The sequence below is a fragment of the Pseudochaenichthys georgianus genome, chromosome 24 (assembly GCF_902827115.2).
Source record: "Pseudochaenichthys georgianus chromosome 24, fPseGeo1.2, whole genome shotgun sequence".
In the NCBI taxonomy this organism is placed as follows: Eukaryota; Metazoa; Chordata; class Actinopteri; order Perciformes; family Channichthyidae; genus Pseudochaenichthys; species Pseudochaenichthys georgianus.
In genome coordinates, this window is record NC_047526.1 from 25,211,787 (window position 1) to 25,232,333 (window position 20,547).

The 20,547-nt window shown below is 41.1% G+C and overlaps 1 protein-coding gene across 1 annotated transcript; it reads left to right on the forward strand.

Annotated features, from left to right (window-relative positions):
* The first annotated feature begins 1,105 nt into the window (after window positions 1-1,105).
* lin28b (lin-28 homolog B (C. elegans)) lies at window positions 1,106-20,322 on the forward strand. Its single transcript, XM_034076674.2, has 4 exons — window positions 1,106-1,167; window positions 1,792-1,985; window positions 12,696-12,883; window positions 20,011-20,322. The coding sequence occupies exons 1-4, from the start codon at window positions 1,158-1,160 to the stop codon at window positions 20,306-20,308; spliced, it is 690 nt and encodes a 229-aa protein (XP_033932565.1). The 5' UTR covers window positions 1,106-1,157; the 3' UTR covers window positions 20,309-20,322.
* The last annotated feature ends 225 nt before the right edge of the window (window positions 20,323-20,547 follow it).

Sequence of the window (20,547 nt, forward strand, 5' to 3'; positions counted from 1 at the left end):
TGTGGTTAGTTATTTCTGTAACAAAGATGTGAGTTTATTTAACTGAAACATAAGTCACACATTAAAACAGGAATCATGTTTTGGTGTAAGATGTTAAAATAAGACATTTGTTGGCATGTTTTATAGGAATTATGAGTTTCTAGCAAGTTTACTTTCTTTGTTAATTTTACGTGTTCTATTTATTATAATACATGTCTAAAAATATGATTGGACATCTATGGATGCATTATGTTTTTGGAAAAAGCAGTTTTTTTAGGAAGAGCACTTTTTTCCAGCTAATTTTAAATGTTGAGCCTTAACATAAGTTATCTTTGCAATGTGATATTTTATGTTAGAAGTTCTTGTCTGACCAATGTTTCACCATTGATAGATTGCCTATTTGTGTTGCCTTAAAACCCCTGAGCACTTATATTAATCACATGTGTTAATATGCATATATATAATCATTAAAAAGCCCAAACACTTGCTGTTTCTTTTGCTTGTTTCTTTCCCTATGTTCCATGTGTTCTCCTTATGTTTGCTTGTGTCCTGCTGCTATGACCACCCAATCAAATCCCAAAGGAATAATTCAAATGTAATTGAATCCCATCTAATCTAATCTCTGAGCATAATAGCTTTATGTAGTACACCATAGGCTACGTCTTTATCCCAAGAAAACACACTATAAACAGTTCACGCCACTGTGTGTCAGAGGCTATTATTAAAACAGGGTTTGTTTTTCTTATCACCACACAACTGGGGTGTATTTTGCTTGTGGTTGCGAGTCCGAGTCCCCTCTTGTCTGGAATCTCAGGGCAGAAATTAGCAGCAAGAAAGCATGTAATTGACAAAGTCACGTGTTCTCACTACGGGAACGGGCACATCCAGCTCGAGAGCGAATGAGAGCGAAGGAGAGAGAGGGAGAGAGAGGCAGAGGCAGAGAGAGAGAGAGAGAAAGAGGGAGAGCAGTGCAGAGGTGCAGAGAGTGAGGAAAGGATTAAAGCGAAGAAAGAGAGACATGACACAAATATCAAAAGGCAGAAAGCACGCCGTACCATGCGAGCTAAATTAGTGACCGATGGGATCGAGGATGTCGGATTAATGGTGACTACCGTAGCCCGTTTTCGCAGAGGAAGCTTCTCTATTGCAACTTGGGCGCAGAGGGTCCGCGGGGAAACATGGCCGAAGGTTATTCTGCAATTATTTTCTATGTTCTGCTTAGTTTTTACCTCCCCTGTCTGCTAGCTCAAGGAAGGGAGTGTCGTGGGGGGCAAGGTGCAATGTGAATGTTGTTCCAAACCTCAAAAAACCCCGACCTGAACCGCCCCTGCCGGGCAGTGTATCCCACCATGTTTCGCTGCATTCAGATGTATGCATTGTTGGAGCATATGTGCTACTCTGCCCAGCAGTAAAGCTTGGGGAACCATGTGTACAGTACACCTGCCTTTTTGGATCCCATAGCGAGCTCCACTCCACTGTAGCAGCGGGCTGTGGATGCACGAGACAAATCCTCCCAAAGTGCACGAGACCGAGTTCATCTGTCAGGGAGTAACAAACAACTTTCATGCACACAGCACCACGCGCCCTCCAGATCCCCTTTTTGATGCTGAAACTAGTAGTGTAGGAAATGTCTACCGGCCCTGAACTTCACATAGCCCGTGTTTGTAAGTGGAGGGGATTCCCCCCGTGCTTCTTGAAGAAGTTTACGCAACGGGGCCCATTAAACTAAACCTTTATGCGTTCAGAGAAGTAGCCATCCCGTGTCCTGTGAGCCTGTAAAAATGTTTTAACTTGTTTCCTGTGTGTTTTCAGGAGGGCCGGGTAAAGGTGGCGGAGAAGACCCCACCAAGTCCACCGAGCAGCAGGAGGACCGGACTCGACCTCAGGTCCTGTCGGGCTCAGGCTTCTGCAAATGGTTCAACGTCCGGATGGGCTTTGGATTTATCGCAATGACCAGCAGCGATGGGAGCCCCGTCGACCCCCCTCTGGATGTTTTCGTCCACCAAGTAAGTTGACGCCAAGAAAAGAGGAATAAACATCTGTGCTGATGTGTTGCGGATCTGGTCTTTCCTAACGCGATGAATGATTGATTCGTTTTATTTCCTTTTCCAACAATTTCCCTGTCACTTCGTACCCCTTTCTCGTTCCCCGCAGGCCCCCTTTGTATTGCTCCTCAGAGCGCCAGTTACATTGTATCATCCGGATGTTTTGCATTGCACAACATGTTATTGTGTAATCACACGTTGTCCACGAGCGTGAATAAAAAGCACGTTAAGTTTCCTCTTTGAGCCACATGTGTCCAGGCTCTCCCCTCCCTCGCTTCCACTCTGCATTGTAAAGGGAAGACATGTCGTGTGGCTGTGACACGGTTAGTTTCACACTTGGACAGTCGGGAAGCATGCTTTAAATAAGTCAAACTGCACCCTCGTGCTACTCCTTTGCTGCTGTTTTGTGGATGTGTTTGAAGAATCCCTTTGGCCTGTTTTCCACCGCATGTGTACTTGTGATTTATTGTGCATGGGGTTCATTTCTGAAGCTTTGTTTTCCACTTATTCCGCAGCACACAAAGAGGCTCCTCTTCTCCCTGTGTTTAATCGCCCTATTTTACGGTCCTATACAATGGCTTAAAAATACTAGTGGACTGATGAGGAGAGGCATTTTCACCAAAAGGTGTCTTTATTGTGGGATGTTGTGCTGGTGGGAAGAGAGGAGTGGGCACACGAGGGGTCAGATGTCAGCAGTGATGCAGTGGTGAATAAAACAGGTCCACTGATCATTCATAAAGGCATTCATTTATTTAATTATCCACCCATTCTTGTTGAACTTCAACAATGTTTAATAATATGATTTTTTTTTAAAGCTGTATCCAGTCTCAAAACAACAAGAGGGACCTCTGAGTGTGGCATTTTAACTTGTTATGTTGTGTACACTCTAGGACAGTTTGCATGGATGAAATGTGTTTACTACTGCTGCTACACTTAACATGTCTCTATGATTTATGTTGTATTCTTCTATTTGTTATTTATTTCCTATGATTTGCATCTTGTGATCATTATACATAAACCATTAATCTATATGATGCTTTTCATTCATTTATTCTGACGATAAAGTCAAAAAAGCTAAAAACTGATATAAAATCATTTAAAATCTGCTGTACACTTGGTGCTTAAAGAAATCACATTTTGAGTGAATTATGTTTACTCTTACTCCATCTATCTTTATATTTATGTCATTGATTGTCATAGGCCTACACAAAATAATGCAATTTTAATATTTGTTATTATATATAAATTAGGGCTGTCAAGTTAACACGTTAACGCACATTTTTTTTCACGCCACTAATTATTTTTACGCGATTAACGCATGTGTATTTTTTTTCCTCGGCCGCCCCGTAGCTTCAGAGCGCATCGAGTTTAAAATATCATCTACAAGCTGGTGCTGACAGCCCCGCTCCTGCCGCCCGCTTGTGGCAGACCACACTTCCACGCTCACCGGCAGGCACCGACTGGCCATCGGGAGGACCGGGAGGGTGTGTGTATGTGTGGCGAGCGAGAGAGAGACCTTATGTGCATTGTTGTTGTTAGCATCTGGTGCTAGCTAGCTGCGCTAACGGATATAAGGAGCTGTTTAAATGAAAACAGAGGAGCGACATTTCGCCACAACTGCGCCGAGCACTTGACTTTATGCAGGCAGACAGACTGTGGGACATTGTACGAGAAGTCAGCACACTCAGCACGGATAGTGCACAACATGATTGCAGCGTCCAGGCAGCTCCCGTTCGAGCATATGCCTTGAGTTGCACATAGCTCCAACGATCCATCTTAATTACCCTCTCTCACACACACACACACACACACACACACACACACACACACACACACACACACACACACACACACACACACACACACACACACACACACACACACACACACACACACACACACACACACACACACACACACACACACACACACACACACACACACACACACACACACACACACACACACACACACACACACACACACACACACACACACACACACACCATTTGTATTGTATGAGAAAGGTTCCAGGTTGAATTGAGGCGAATATTTGTAATGTTCAAATGATAATAAACATTTGCATAAAGCATATTTGTCCACTCATATGTTGATAAGAGTATTAAAAACTTGAAAAATATTCCTCTAAGGTACATTTAGAACAGATCAAAAATGTGCGATTAATTTGCGATTAATCGCGATTAACTATTTTAATCGACTGACAGCCCTAATATAAATATTATATTTGTGTGTCGGTGCAGTTTTTGATATGCGAACCCCACTGTGAATATCTGCAAGCACGAGAGGCTAAGGGAAGTGCATATTGCAGTATCCATCTTTTGATTGATACTTACATATTGTGGTGCCATTGGCTGAGCGTGCTCCATCAATCTACATACTCCCAGCTCCTATTTCCCTGCTGCCATAAAGGTTTTTTAGTAGTATGTCAGGGCAGTTAGAGAGGAGAAGGGTTTAGTCTGGGGAAGCAGTCTGAAGAGCCCAGCAGAAGTCAAATAAAGACTGCAGTGTGTAACCTATAGGACCGGGCAGGCTGGTGGTAATAGGTGTCTGTGGGAATATTTCTCAAATGCATGCAGCCTAGTGGGATTGTTTTCAAACCACGGGAGGGGGAGATGATTGTAATGACTAGCTCTGCTCGACATTATGTGTGGCAAGCTGCATTTCCATGTTCAGAAAATGCCAATTGTTCCATTAAAACCTTTTTTTCTTTTAACAGAATAATTATCTAGCATACAATGATATGTTTACATCAGTGCATTTCCCCCAGTCTTTCCAGCTACGTGTTTCCAATAATACAGCTGTCATTTAGCACAAAGAGCGAAACAATATGCATTCATAAGCACATTGTCGTATTCTATGCAAAACACCCCAGTGTTTGCATACTCTCTCATTGAAGCAGTCACTCTCATTTGCTCTGACTGTTGCTCCCTCTCTAGACTGTCAGCCTGGAGACTTTGGGAAATATAAATGCTGTTTTGGAAATGTTCTGTCGTGGGTACATATGGAAGAAATCCTGCAGGTTATCATGTATGTCTACAGTATCTATTCTATATCAAATACATTGAGTACTGCTGTTGAAATCTTTGACATGCATACAGTAGGGCTGCTATTAACCGTTTTTCTTTATTGACTAAACTGACAATTATTTACAAGATTAATAGTTTGGTCTATAAAATGTAAGATTAGTAAGAAAATCAACCCCAATTTCTTGGAAATGTTTAGTTTTTTCAGTCTTAAACCCAATGATATCCACTTCAATAGGATTTAAAGAGGAATAAAGCATGACATTTTCATAATTAGGAGGCTAAAAGCTATATTTTGAAGAATAACTGATTGAATAATCCAAAACGTTTTAATAGATTTTTCTGTCAATCGACTTATCGTTTAATTTCTGTAGCTGTCGCACAAAGAGCCGACTTCACCATACAAGCTGTTGGAAGAGTCTTCAGGGAGAGGTCATGTTATATATGTTTTGCATTTATAATACAAGGTTAACTGATGTGAGAAATAGTGGAAGAATTGCAGATGTATTGCTGTACAATACTCCCCCTACATGCACGAGAGAGCGAGGTGAGAGCGATGGGCAGGGGAAGAGGGAGCATGAGGACAGGAGAAAGAGGGGGAGAGAGGAGGAGTTTTCCTAGGAGAGGGAAAGAGGAGGGATGTGGGAAAAATAAGTGTTGGCGAAGGGGAGGCGGGGGGCGAGCGTCGGAGGGGTGCTAGTGGTAGCCGAAAGAGGAAAACATGAGCGAGAGGTTGGAAAAAGACGAGTGAGTGAAAGAGCAGGAGGTGGGAGAGAAGGAGGGTGAGAGAGTGTGTGTGTGTGTGTGAGTCAGCTCGAGGGTCCCCGCCCGACCACGAGTTCTCTTCCTGGGAGGCCTCTTCATCACGGCTCCTATCTGATCACTTCCTTTTTGGAAGGTGTGTGTGTGTGTGTGTGTGTGTGTGTGTGTGTGTGTGTGTGTGTGTGTGTGTGTGTGTGTGTGTGTGAGAGAGAGAGAGAGAGGGTAATTAAGTTTCCTCACCCACTTTACCTCTCTACTTAGTGATTCCACACACAAAGCCGTTTCATTATCTCTGTTTGTCAACCCCTACCTGGACTGAGTGTTTTTCTGTGTGGAAAAGTGTGTGTGTGTGTGTGCGTGTGTGAGTTCCTGCTGGGACACGGGGGGTGCTCTCTCCTCGGGCATTCTTTTAAAAAGAGGAATTTCTTTAAAGACAAAAAGGCAGGAGGGTTGGGTGGGGTGAGGGGGTGTGTGGCGGTGAGGTGGGGGGCTGCTTGCCCTTTGTCGGTAATCAGTTTGAAATGTTGAACAGTTTGCTGCTGCTGCTGCTATTCTCCTGAAACCTCCAGTGTGTTCAATTTATGGAACCTCCGTGAGTGTGTGTGTGTGTGTGTGGTTCTTGCTTTCTGCTCTTAACCACCAGGTTGTTGATGTCTACATGGGAACCGTTGTAAGATGTTTGAGGTCTTTGGAGTATGTGTGCGTGCGTGCGAGAGAGTGTGTGTGTTTTGTGTAGCGAGGTTAAAGTGGGCCCCTAGTGAGATTAACCTCTGGTCACCGTTTGGCATGCAGGCCCCACCCATCTCTGCCTCTAGATAGCCAGTATCAGGCTTTGTCTCTCCTGCAGCCCCCCCCCCCCCCCCACCCCCTCCTCCACCAACCCACCCTTCTCTTCTGCACATCAAAAAACGCAAAAGAAGAAGAAAGAGTAGTCATGTGACTTCCTTTTGAGGAGCTGGCCACATACAGCGGAGATGATTGGTAATTGGAAAGGTGGCGGAGTAGAAAGCAGAGCAGGGCTAAGAACAAGTCACACACTTTATTTATATCATTTCATTTAGAAATGTAATCGCACTGAAACACTCAACAATGAAGATTGAAATTAGATCATGCTGGTCTGTTTATTTTCTTAGCAGAATAAAGAAGTTAGCAAGTACTTTAAACATACATGTAATAAGATAAGAGACCTTTATTGATCCCTGTGGGGACATTCAGGATTGATTTATTATAGAGGAATCTGCCGATTACATTTATATCTTTTTTTTAATTACCCATTCCACAATTGCTTTTTTAATCTGACCAAAGACATTTTTATGAAAACATTTTCACATGTACTTGTTGTGTTTGTGCCTGAAATATTATTGAAACTATTAATTAATACAGTTGCAGATTATATCAACTAAGTGATAAATATATACAGTCTTAGAAAATAATACATTTGGAAAAAGCCCATCTAATGCCCATTCAAGGTTAGTTTTGAACACGGTATGAAATGTTACAATGGAGTGAAATCTACAACCAAAATATATATAAAAACTTTTTCTTTTTTCAGATGAAAAACATTGTTAAGCATAAGATTCAGATGATACTTAGAAAGATTTGGATCATGCTTGAATGTATGAGTGTTGAATTCAGTTCCAACATTACATTTCCAGAAGTAGAAAACAGCTGCTGGTATTTGCCTTTACAAAAAAACTAAGCTGCAACCAAATCAATGTGATAAGGATCGTATTTAATGCGGAATGATAACATTGTTCATACAACTTGAACTGAGACAAACACAGTTGCTACTTGTAAAAAAGGTTTGTGTTTATTCTTTTGCTTTTGGTGAAGTTTAGTATCAACATTTTCTTTTAAAATCCACCAGGTATCTTTTTATTTCTCAACCAGCTTAGGTATCTCTGTACTAAGATTTGCTCATTACTCATGTCATTTGAGAAGGTGTCACTTAAAAGTGTTTATATGGGATTTTGGAAAGAACACTACCCTTTGTGTGAAGCAGCTTGGGAAGTGTGCTTCTGTTCTGAACGGCTCCAGTTATTAGCCGGCTGTGCGTTTTATCACCAGCCACCTCGGCGAGGTTCATTTCCCCTTTCGTGCTGATAAATGTAGCAAGATGATCTAGTGCTTCCTCCCTCAGATCAAATATTTGCCCCAGTCATAATCGGGGGTGTTGGATGTTGTTAATTTGAGGTAGAGGAAACATGAAGGCTTTTAAGTGTTTGATGGGGGTTGGGCGGGGTTCAAGGGTCAGGGCCACTAATGACAACGTGTTGAGGAGGGCTGGGGTCCGCGTCATGAGAGCGGCTCTGTTGGTGGTTTCATCGGCATATTTGTGTGTTGTTTTTTTCCCTCCTCCTCCTCCATCCAGCTTTCTCGCTCCTTTCTCCCTCTTTCTTCTTTGGTTTATATGCGTCCTGTTGGCTTATGTCCATCTGAGCTGATCTGGCCCAGCTTTGTCCACTTAGCATTTCCTGTGTGTAAAAAGCTACTTAATGGCACCACGCCACATGGTGACCGCCATCTCCCTCACGCTCACCCCTACACACCCCCTTTCCCTCTCAATACGAGCACGATCGGCTCTGCGTGGGCCATCTCTGATTTAAAGCATCCCATAATTAGCCATTCCATAGCCGGTGGTCGCCATGGAGAGAGGCTGGTGGAGGATGGTGTCCTCTCCCAGCTTCCACATCCCCTCACGTTACAGCTTCCTGTATTGATTGCCGGGCCCTGTGATGACGAGGGCCTGGTTGATGAAAAGGAGGGCTATTTCTATCCAGGATGTTGGAGTCCGTATTGATCGCTGGCTCCTTCTTACACACACAAACACACACACACACACACACACACTCGAGCCATAGGAAGATATTTATTACATATAAGGAAGCTCGTAAGCATAATCAAGCCATTTTTAGAGTACGTCGGTATCCATTTTGTTGGCTCAGTTTCTCTACTTTTCAGGATGACAGTAGCGGCCGGTGGCTCTGAGTTAAAGCTCTGGAGCTGGTGTGGTCCGCCAGTCGGGCGGGGGGGGGCTATACCACTGACCCCCGGATTTTTGCTGCTGACCTGTGGGGCTCCTGATCAAATGGGGGTTTTGTTCCTGGGCTCCCCCCAGGTCCAGCCACTGATCAGGAGTTGCTCCTCCATTGGAGCTGAACAGAATGCGCTGGAGGCATTTCCATGAGCCCCCCCCCCCTCTCCTCCTCTGGACTCCCTCCCTCATCCACCACCCCCCTGCTCCAGGCCACTCCTCCATTTTGTGTTCTCCCTCTCTCCTCCTCTGACGTTCTTTCGTTCTCTCTCCCCGTCCGTGCCCTTTCCTGACCTCTGTGCGTAAACTGAAACGGGTCAGGACACCCGCCAGGTCACCCGAGATGAGGGGTCTCAAGTTACAGGTTCTGATTTGTGATTTCAAATGTAGTTTTTCACACACACATTGACACACCAGCACACACGCATGTAAATCCACATGCTGCTTTTTATTACGTAAGTGTGGAGAGACCTAGCCGCTGCCAGCCCATGCTCCAGATATGGACCTCATCTGAGATATGAGTGTGATACCATGTCTTGTATGGAGGACGTGTGTGTGTGTGTGTGTGTGTGTGTGTGTGTGTGTGTGTGTGTGTGTGTGTGTGTGTGTGTGTGTGTGTGTTTTCCTGCATTTCGGCAGAACAAAAGAGGTTGTGTGGTTTCCTCACTGGTGCATTGACAGGGTTGAAGAGGGGGTAGGGTGCCGAGACAAACCACTCAACTTTGACCTGGCGAGACAAGCTGCCTGTGGACTGAAGACAGGAGAGGAACAGGAAGGGCTCATGCGCCGCACGGTCTACAGACCAGTCTGTGATTATTCACCATTATTCAGTATATGTTTGTTTTGTGGGGGATGGGTGCCATTTTTTTATTCTCTTTCAGCTGATTTCTGCTGCAGGAGTGCCTTTTAGTAATTTGGACGGTCTAATGATTGTAATCATACAATCAATTCGGGTTTTATTTTTGATTAAGCATGGGTCCGACTGATTGAGGTTCCTTGATTTGTGGTTTTAGAACGATAGGAAGTCAGTTTTGGTTCATGTTGTTGCAGTTCTTAGTTGATTAATAAATTGTCAATGCTTGGTTATTGTTTTTTTTTAGCACAGCAACTCCTAACCTCCAGTACTTGATTATTGTCCTTTCCTCAAAGCCAAATTCAATATCTGAAAACCAAAAATGGATAAGTCCTTCACAAGCAATCACCTACAAGGTCAGTTGTCCTTGCGGTTACCCTCACTGACAGTCGAGAAAGAATCAAAAAGAACATGAAAAAGGGAAAGGGACTACTTTTGGGCCACATTTTCTTATTGAGCACCAGCCACATTATCAGTCATTTCCCTTTGTTATAAATTGTGAAAGTGGAAAGAAAGAGTCACTTCTAAAAGTTAAGATTAAAGGGAAAAGCACAGTTGTTTTGATTATGTTTCATATTTGTGCAAGTTTCAATTATTAGAATTTTCACCACAATTTGGTCCTTTTTTCCAGGATGAAGTGCCTTTGGATTTGGGGAAATGTGGCCTTCCAGTATACCCAGAATCAATGATTACGTACTAAAAAGATACACACATTATATTTAAATAAAATAAAACGAATGCATCGAATTCATGATTATAGTTGAATTCTATCTGTGCACAACATGTTTAGTATAAGTCTGTGTAGTAAAGAGAAGAAGTTGTTTGAACAGATTTTCTTTTTAATCAAAACTGTATTTTTTTAACATTGTTTTAATGTATTACGTTTGTCTTGTATGTTCTATCTATATCTACATATTTTTATAAAAACAAACTCATCGTAGTTCTTTTAATAGTCAAAATGTCAATTTTCAGGGTGGATTTTCGTGAAAAAATACCTTTTTTTAAAGATAACCTAAAACGGATTTATTAAACATTAAATTCATATAATCAATAATTATACTATATATGTTTTTAAAACATATTTTCTCCAAACATTATGTGATATTCTCGGCCTATTTCGCATTATTTAACTTTAACTGACTTAGAATTAAAATGTTCCCATGCGATGGTTGTCACATTTATTATGCAAACCTGTATTTGGAATTTAAAATCTGTATTAACGGCTGCAAAATACTTATTTAATATGAGTTTACTATGATTTATTTGATTGTATTATAAACAGTTTGAAACATAGAAAGCTTGTGAATGAAACACAGTTTAAACTATAACACAACATCGTTACCCTTCGTTTCTAAAAGCATATAGTGAAACTATAAACCCTAATTCATCCTGATGTTACAGTAGTCAGATATCCTTCAGAGTACACTGAGCTCAGACACTATTCTTAGCTTGATTAATTAATGACCACTTCCTCTCTTCTCCCTGCTTTCACCTTCCCATCTTCTCTCTCTTTTATTCACATTACTTTCCACTAATGGATCACCTAAAGAACTCCTTTGTTGTTGCATTCGTCGACAGAATTTGAATGCAAAGAAAATGCTGCTGAGCACATTTGCTCTCCTTCCTGTATGGTTTACATTGAACTCTGATCATTTGTTCCGTTTTCTGCATCTTTCTCCTGCCCATCCGGGAATTTACAGAAAGCCTGTGCGTTATTTATAGGCCTCGATGTATATTATATATATATGTTAGCTCTGCTCACTGCACACTGTGTGCTCGTGTGGGTGTGTGTACCTACCGAGATCTGCAGGGCGGCTGCCATTCATGAAGGTCACGCATACAGTGCCTATCAGCCGTCCGTGCTGTGCCATCAGCTGCACACAAGTCATTGTGCACTGCAGTGGTTATGTACTAACTAGATCAATAATGCCGATCATGTAGATAAGAGGGATGGTGGATGTGTGCTGAGAGAAAATGATTGCGATGTACTCGTCCTTTCTCCCTGCACAAAGGAATAGGAAGTGGTGCCTCTGCGAAAAGTAGATAAAGGGAGTAAAGCAAGGACGCTGTGTGTGAGATCTGTGTACACACACTTTTTTCTGGCAGTTGGTGTAAACCACAGACAGTCAATCCACCATGTTGGAACCATGTCTTTGTGTGTACACGCTGTGCTACTGCAGTGTGTACAAGCCTCCGCAGTAAAGTGTTGATTCTTCCGCCACAATTATTTAGAGATTACAAATGTTGATCGGGGACCTGGAAAAGCTCTCAGGCAGCTGTTCATTATTTAAGTGTTAAATTAGCTCTGTGTGTGTGTACTCGCATAATATTAATGCTGACAGGCGGACTGAAGTTAAGAACCAAGGCATTCAAATGTGTCTTTTCATTGAAAAATGACCTTTTCTGTTCAATAAAGAGGCTCTTGACATGTGTAAAGCATACAGGCTTCGTCAGTTTACTGTATCATTTGAGGTATAAAAAAAATACACAGCAGAAGCAGTCAGGGTGAAGTACATCTTGATAACAATTTGTGTGTATGGAGTCTTTCATAACAACATTTTGGAGAGATTTGTCTCTTGAAAAGCTTCAAATGTGTTTCAGCATTATTCATGGGCATGTGGCCTTGAGTGACGAATATACACATTTTCTTACTCATGTGTTCCACTGATGTGTATTACAAAATCATATATATCTTGTAAAAATGATATATCCAATCATAATTATTGTTATATGAAATGATATATTATCAATTATCTCCACAGAAACAGGTGCAACTTCATGCTTTTATACTGAAAGTAGAGCAAATTGAAGTAACATGAGCACTATCATATGATACTTGTATCCTACTTCAAACTGGACACCACCTGATACCATTTAGACCCTTGTGTATTGCAGGATTCTATAATTTTTTCAAAGAATACATTGAGCTATAAGCGCCGACATCTTTTAAACTGATAATTGCTTTTCTCTCCCGACAGAGCAAACTGCTGATGGAGGGTTTCCGCAGCTTAAAGGAGGGAGAGCAGGTGGAGTTCACCTATAAGAAATGCTCCAAGGGCCTGGAGTCCCTGCGGGTGAACGGGCCTGGGGGGGGACCCTGCGCAGGCAGCGAGAGGAGACCCAAAGCCAAGGTCCCACTCCAGAAACGCAAACCAAAGGGAGACCGGTGAGTGATTTCATTAGTATTATTTCCAACATTTCCAACAACATAAAATTGTACATTAAACTGAACACACCTATAAAACAATGAAAGGCATATTTTAAGTGTGCAGTCTTTCGAGATTTGTTTTCTTTTTTCTGTGTTCATTGATATCTTGACAATAAGAAAATGAAATAGTGTGCAGCCCTATGTTTTGTGAGTCAGCAGTAATGTAATGTTTCATTTAAAGCAAACTGAATATATGTGACCGTTGGCAGCCTGCATTTAGAAATCACGGCTGCCTCGAGCAGAAGGAGACATATGCTATATGTACATCTCACTGCAGTGAGCTATTTGTGAGTGGGCTGAGATTATAGATTAAATCTATTGAATCTGCCCGAGTACATGTCTGTTGCTATGGTTATTGTGCACCATAATAAGGAATTGAATAGGGCACTTTGCCTGCCTTTGCCGCTATTTTAAATCAATTTTCCAGCTTTTACTTTAGAGGCGGCATTAGCACAGGGATGGATTGGGCTTATATGCATCTCAATGCGGCACTGGCTCAATCAATTGTTTTGTCCTCAGTAAAATCCTGAAGGGCGCTTTGCAGAGCGAGCCACATAGAGCTCCTTGAAAACGCCTGGTGGTTTTAACACAAGAGGCTGATTTCCCCGTCCTCCTGTTGACAGGGAGTCATGTTTAACAAGCGCTGCCAGGAAGAGCTGTATATGCTGGATACGTTTGCGGGAACACATCACATGACCACTCTAAGGCTGCATTTGCATTTAAAAGTCCATCTCTGCCACTCTTTGTGCTGCATCACAGCTGCTGCAGCCCTGAGTCGCCCTGTTTCTAAGGTGTGAAAAGAAAAAGCTTTTGTTAGAAAAAGGGAAACCGTATCTGAGGGAAGGCTCCCTTATTGTTTTACACTGCTGAATAATTCAGTTTATTTGGGATAATTGATCCAGTGTTAGGTCAAGTGTCTCTACCTGCTGCTAAGGTGGCAGCGAGGTGGTGTTGGATTCAGAGATGGCAGGTAGACTAGGTCTGTGATGTCATCGGGTCTTTGTGGGCGCTCAGAGCGAGCGGTTAGCTGCTCTGACCCCTGCTGGTCACTCTGCTGTGCAACCCAACATTCTGTAGCCCACCCTTTACACTGAGGTTCTTTAACTCTCTTCAAGATGCTTCGATGTGAGACTTGTGTTGAAATGTCACGTTTTTGTGGAAATAATAAACACATTTTTTTTTTTTCAAACACGGTCTACTAAATAAAGCTCTAAATTTAAATCAAACACATAACTGTTAAATGAAATACTTTATTTCTCCATTTTGTTATTATCTTGGTTATGGTGGGGTGGTATCAGAGGTGGTTTCCTAATAATAATAATAATAATAATACAATTATTAATTAATGTTTAGATTAATTATTCACAATAAATACAAGGTTTTAAAGACAATAATACTTTCAAAATAGTTTCTTTACAGAATACCGTATTGATTCTTAATTGATGAAAAACCTCTATTTGAAAGCCTTTGACTTAATTCAGCTGAGCTAAAGCTGTTTTTTACAAATGATTTTGCATACAGTAAACCTCAAAATAGAATGTTAAATATAAATATACTACTTCATCATTGTTCAAAACATCTTAATCTGATGTTTGGTTATTCATTTAAACCATGCTATTGAAAGTATTTTGTATGTGTACTCTTATGAATCAGGTTATAAGCACTTGTGTGACTTATTCATGGTTTATCAATGTAATGCTTTTATTAAGAGGCATTGCAAGTATATTCATCAGAAATATCCATCCATCTGTCCATGTGGATAATTGTTCAATTCTCTCTGGCCATAATCCATTCTCCTTCCAAAGCAATCAGGACTGAAACCGCCTTCTTTGGAAAATCCTGGCAGCATTTGTTTTCTTGTGAAGTGGCAGCATTTGTTTTCTTGTGAAGTGGCAGCATTTGACTCAAAAGCTCATTTTGTTAATTGGCTGTGATGCAATACTTAAAACGTAGATAGTGCACCATTGTTTCATGATCATGTGCTGCTTTCATCTTCTACCTAAAGACAGCATGACTCTGTTTCAAATCACCACACAGGAGAGTGTTACACTGTGTGCTATTATCGAATTCAAAACACTGAATGAATCACCTGGTTAAGACTTTATGGACAAAGAAGTGTTGAGCATCAGGTTAACAAGGAACAGACATTAAACCGTGAAATGAGAAATCAAGCCTTGAAGAAGAATAATAATACATGTGATTTATATAGCGCTTTTCCTGGTGCTCAAAGCGCTTAAATATACAAAGAATACTTAATACTTAAGAATACAAGCATCTAATGTATTAAAGAGCCTACAGTGTCCATTTGATTTGATGCGGTTCATTTGGTGGCATTCTTTTTGGCTTTAATCTTTTGGCCTTCGCTTTGTTTTTTTAATCCTTCTAGCACCCAATTGCTTCCTGTCAAATGTAATAAAGCAGTATCGATGTGAACGCCACCGAGTGCTCGTTTGATCCGGAGCCATATTATGTGTTATGCTGCCATCTAGTGTACAATCCTAGTCGGTGTTTGAACTCCGCAGCGCTGGTGTTTTATGAGGATATACTTTATCTTTTTTCTTTTTTTAATAGAATAATGTTTTGATTTTTATAGAACATTTACCGTACAAATACTGAATAAATAAGTAATGAAAGTGTAGTTATAAACATATACATACTCACAAATTCCTGAGCAGCTGTGGTACAGAAGTGTCCTAAGGCAAGATACTGAACATACATGTTTTCAATGTGTGTGTATCTCTCCTAAGGGGGCCCCTTATATGGACACCTGTGTATAAATACAGTCCATTTACTATTTCATAATGTGGTGAAGTACTTTGTACTCTTTATTGCGGTGGATAACATGTTATTAGAATTATAAGCATTTACTGTCATTTACTGTCATTATACAAGTACATTATAAGAGTAAAGCTACTCATTTAAGGTGCCATCAAAACATTCAGAATAGACAACATACAACAAATAAAGTGAATATCTTTGTGTGTATAATAAATGATACGTATTGCACATGCAGTGTTGTGCTAAAACCAGTAACTAGTTACTGAAAACCAGTAAGTAGTTACCATTACTAGTTACTTCATTTCAAAAGTAACTCAGTTACTTTACTGATTACTTACACCAAAAAGTAATGCGTTACTGTGAAAAGTAACGTTTTAGTTACTTAAAAAAGGGCTCCCATTATATTAATGCCCTTATAGCCTTCATTTCAGTACTGTTATTGCATTGGAGAATAATACAATCTGTTGATCAACTTGACATGCATTATATGCAATCTGGATAGCATCGATATTAGCTGGCTTTCCATTTTTGTATATTCTTTCTCCAGGTAGTTGGAAAAAGTTTTCCGTCCCATATGCCGTGTGCCGCCCGGACATGGTATCATGCTAACTAGCTCCCTGAAAGACCGTGGTAAATTTGGTTTTATATTGGACGTTGGATATTCGACACATTCGAAAAATCTATTTAACACTGGCTTCGATGGACGAATTTTTGTCAAACCAACTTCGATGTGTTAATACAAGGCCCGCCTATATAACACAAAGCTTCTTTTGTCAAAAAACCCACCTTTTGATTTTATACTATTTTTTTTAATGTTAAAAAATGCTATAAATCTATTATGCGGCTTGACCTTTTCACCTACCCATGTCAAAACACATCTGATGAACTCAGCTAACTGCCCTACACTTAACACAAAGCTTCTTTTGTCAAGAAACCCACCTTTTGATTTTATACTATTTTTGTAATGTTAAAAAATGCTATAAATCTATTATGCGGCTTGACCTTTTCACCTACCCATGTCAAAACACATCTGATGAACCCAGCTAACTGCCCTACACTTAACACAAAGCTTCTTTTGTCAAAAGACCCACCTTTTGATTTGATCAAAATTCGACCAAGTACCCCTGACAGGTAGCATTGTGTTGATCCAGGCTCTTTGAGCACATTTTCAGATTTGATTTAGTTTGACAGCCCTTATATTGAAATATTAACATTTTTGAAGGTGATTAGGCTACATGGAATTCTTTAAATGACTTAAAATAGCTAAATATACATCTTCACATAAAACAACCAAAGGTTGACACAGGCAATAGTAATGAAAGTTACTTTTTAAAAATTATTATGTAAGCATTTTCAAGGATATGCCAACAGAAAGGCACCTCAGGACGACAATAATCCGGATATTACTAAATCACTTCCATACAATATAAGGACTTCAGAAATAGTAGGCAAGAGGATATTTTTAACTGACAGTTGAAAACACTGTATATGTCCTATATTGCAACATGGTAAAAAAGACAAAAACAAAGAACTGTTACCAATTTTGATGATGAGGAACATTTTAACAATCAGTGTTTGCTTTTTCTCATGCAGAGGGTACTTTCTTTGTTCATCGGATGTGTTATGACATGTGTAGGTGAAAAGGTCAAGTCGCATAATAGATTTATAGCATTTTTTAACATTACAAAAATAGTATAAAATCAAAAGGTGGGTTTCTTGACAAAAGAAGCTTTGTGTTATATAGGTATAACACATCGAAGTTGGTTTGACAAAAATGTGTCCATCGAAGCCAGTGTTAAATAGATTTTTCGAATGTGTCGAATATCCAACGTCCAATATAAAACCAAATGTACCACGGTCCCTGAAAGCGGGTGACTCCACTGTAGCAATAGCCTGCATGTGTTCTACAACATACCGTGCAATGGCTTTATCGACTTTTCCCTGGCTAGCAGTCCCTTGGTTAAAATCCAGCCGCTGTTGCTTAGGTGGAGGTGGAGTGGCGTTTGGATGAGTCTGGGTATGTGCCGGTGTTGTGCCGTAGATTGAAGCCTTACCGTAGATTGAAGCCCTGTTCGCGGGGACGCGCAAATGTGACGTCATCGCCTGTATTGAGCGTTCGTCTAGATTAATAAGCTTTTCTCTCTCTTTTGAATGATATATTTCCAATATCAGATTAAACAGCAAACGGCTGAATAAATAATGTGCATACAATTGCGAGGAGGCTCGTTTTAAGGACACTTTTCAGATAGTCACAATCTTCGTATTGGAACAAACTTCCGTTTTTGAGTGCAGTCCCACTCTGCTATGTTCCTCCTTCCTACAGAACAGACAATGACAGGATAATGACATTTGTCAGTATAGTCCTATTTCTTAAAACCTTCTCTGTTGTTTAAGTGTCTGATAACCACGAATAGTAAGCAATGATATGACAGTAATGATATAACACATGTCAGACACTGTTATTTTCAAGCAAACCTAAAAATAATGTGTTCAAACTGGCTTCACTCGCTTTAATTGCTCCTTTGAATGTACTTTTCCTCTGTGGTTTCCTACTCAACACATGTTTGTATTGTAATGCCACTCATATTTTATTTTTTATTGTATTTTAAGGTGACATTGAATGCTTTGAAAGGTGCCCTAAAATAAAGTGTATTATTTATCTTATATCTGTGCCTATATCACACTATTAATGTTCCTTATTTTAGATCTGCACTGTTCTCTATAACATGTTCAGCAGAGCAGGTATTTCTCCTGCCAGATATGCCCCCCCCCCCTACAACTTTGTCCAGGACAGTCACAACGTCACCACAATCACACTGGTGTTGCTGTTCCCCTCTAGTTGATGCTCACAAAAGCATTTCACTCTGCGCCTAGCAGGTGAAAAACTAAAGAGGAGGTTCCATATCCGGCAGTGCAGGTGCTAGAGATGCCGGATTTTGAAGCGCCCCCTGTCATTTTGGCCAGGATAGTCACAATGTCACCAAAATCACACTGGTGCTTGCTGTTCCCCCCTAGTTTGTGCTCACCAAAGCATTTTACTCTGGGCCTAGCAGGTACAAAACTAAAGAGGGGCTTCCAAATCCGGCAGCACCAACACCTGATCTGCCGGATTTTGAAGCCCCTCTTTAGTTTTTAGCTCCTGTGGGTATTGTCCACAGTGACCATTGCAACGATGTCAAATATGTGTGTGATGTGTATTTGTAAAGCGCTTTGAGCACTGGAAAAAGCGCTATAATAAATGTAAGGAATTATCCTGGAGAAAGATATAGGGGGGGTTCCAAATCCGGCAGGAGAAATACCTGCTCTGAACATGTTATGTAGAGAACAGTGCAGATCTTCCCTATTGACACCAGGATTAACCTAGTCTAAAATAAGGAACATTAATAATGTGATAGAAAATGAAATGTAATGTAATAGAGGCACAGATATAAGATCAATAATACACTTTATTTTAGGGCACCTTTCAAAGCATTCAATGTCACTTTAAAATACAATAAAAAAAAATAGTGGCATTACAATACAAACATGTGTTGAGTAGGAATATATAAAAATGATATTCAAAGGAGCAATTCAAGTGAGTGAAGCCAGTTTGAACACATTATCTTTTAGGCTTGATTGAAAATAACAGTGTCTGACATGAGATATCATTACTGTCATATCATTGCTTACTATTCGTGGTTATCAGACACTTAAACAACAGAGAAGGTTTTAAGAAATAGGACTATTGACAAATCACATATTATCCTGTCATTGTCTGTTCTGTAGGAAGGAGGAACATAGCAGAGTGGGACTATACACTGGCTTCAACCTACGGCATAACACCGTCTTAGCTACTAGCTTCGTCCCAGCATGTTGTTTTTGCAGATATTTTAAGAGATTTGAGTTACTGGTTCGGGCAGTAGATAGGCTCTTTGACCCGCCAGGACACAACTTACATTTAACAGAAACTTTCTTTTCTTTGTGCTCGACAAAAATGAAATAGTGAGAATATCTCCAGGTGGAGAAACTAGACTTGAGCTCTGCCGCCGCCATTCGATAGTCTTGTTAGTAAACAACACAAACACGCCCACAGCGCGTCTCCGCATGTAACACAGGAAGTATCTAAGTACATTTACAGTACAGTTCTCATCTCTGTTCGCCTGGCTGTTGACTATATAAAAAAGCTAACGGAGTAACGCACCATGTAGTAACGGTAACTGAGTTACTGAATTTAAAAAGTAATGCGTTAGAGTACTAGTTACTGCGTTAGTCCCAACACTGCACATGTATGGGTTATTGTTAATCCCGTTTTCTCCGTCTTTCTGCAGCTGTTATAACTGTGGAGGTCTGGATCACCATGCCAAGGAGTGTGGCCTGCCCCCCCAGCCAAAGAAATGCCACTACTGCCAGAGCATCACGCACATGGTGGCCCAGTGCCCCCACAAGGCGCTGGCCCCCGCCTCAGGCTCTCAGGACCAAAATGTGTCTACCTCTACGGGGCCCTTCCTCGGCCCGCCGGAGGAGGAGGAGCGCTCGGGCTCATCTCCCCTCGAGGGGTCCTCCTCCTCCCCCGAGGAGCCCCAGCCTTCCCGCGGCCCCCGGACCCAGAGGTGGAGGAAGTCCTGAAGACAGCCCAGAGAGGTGTGCCACTCACCGCTGACCCCTGACCCTCACGTCTCCCCTCAATCAAGGATACCTGAAGCCCCCCCCCCCCTCATCTACCTCACACCTGTGAAGAAAACAAAATGGGAGGTCTTGATTTCTTTACTTTTAATGTTATTTTTTTATTTTTCTAACCAGCGCAGCTATGGCAACGATCCACGGGGTACGGACATGCGTGAATGTGTGTGACTGACTTGCAGTCA

Bases quoted from the DNA above. Each gene is read 5' to 3' on its own strand.
- lin28b (XM_034076674.2), top strand. The intron at 1,986-12,695 runs GTAAGTTGACGC...CTCTCCCGACAG, and splicing joins TGGATGTTTTCGTCCACCAA to AGCAAACTGCTGATGGAGGG. The intron at 12,884-20,010 runs GTGAGTGATTTC...GTCTTTCTGCAG, and splicing joins CGCAAACCAAAGGGAGACCG to CTGTTATAACTGTGGAGGTC.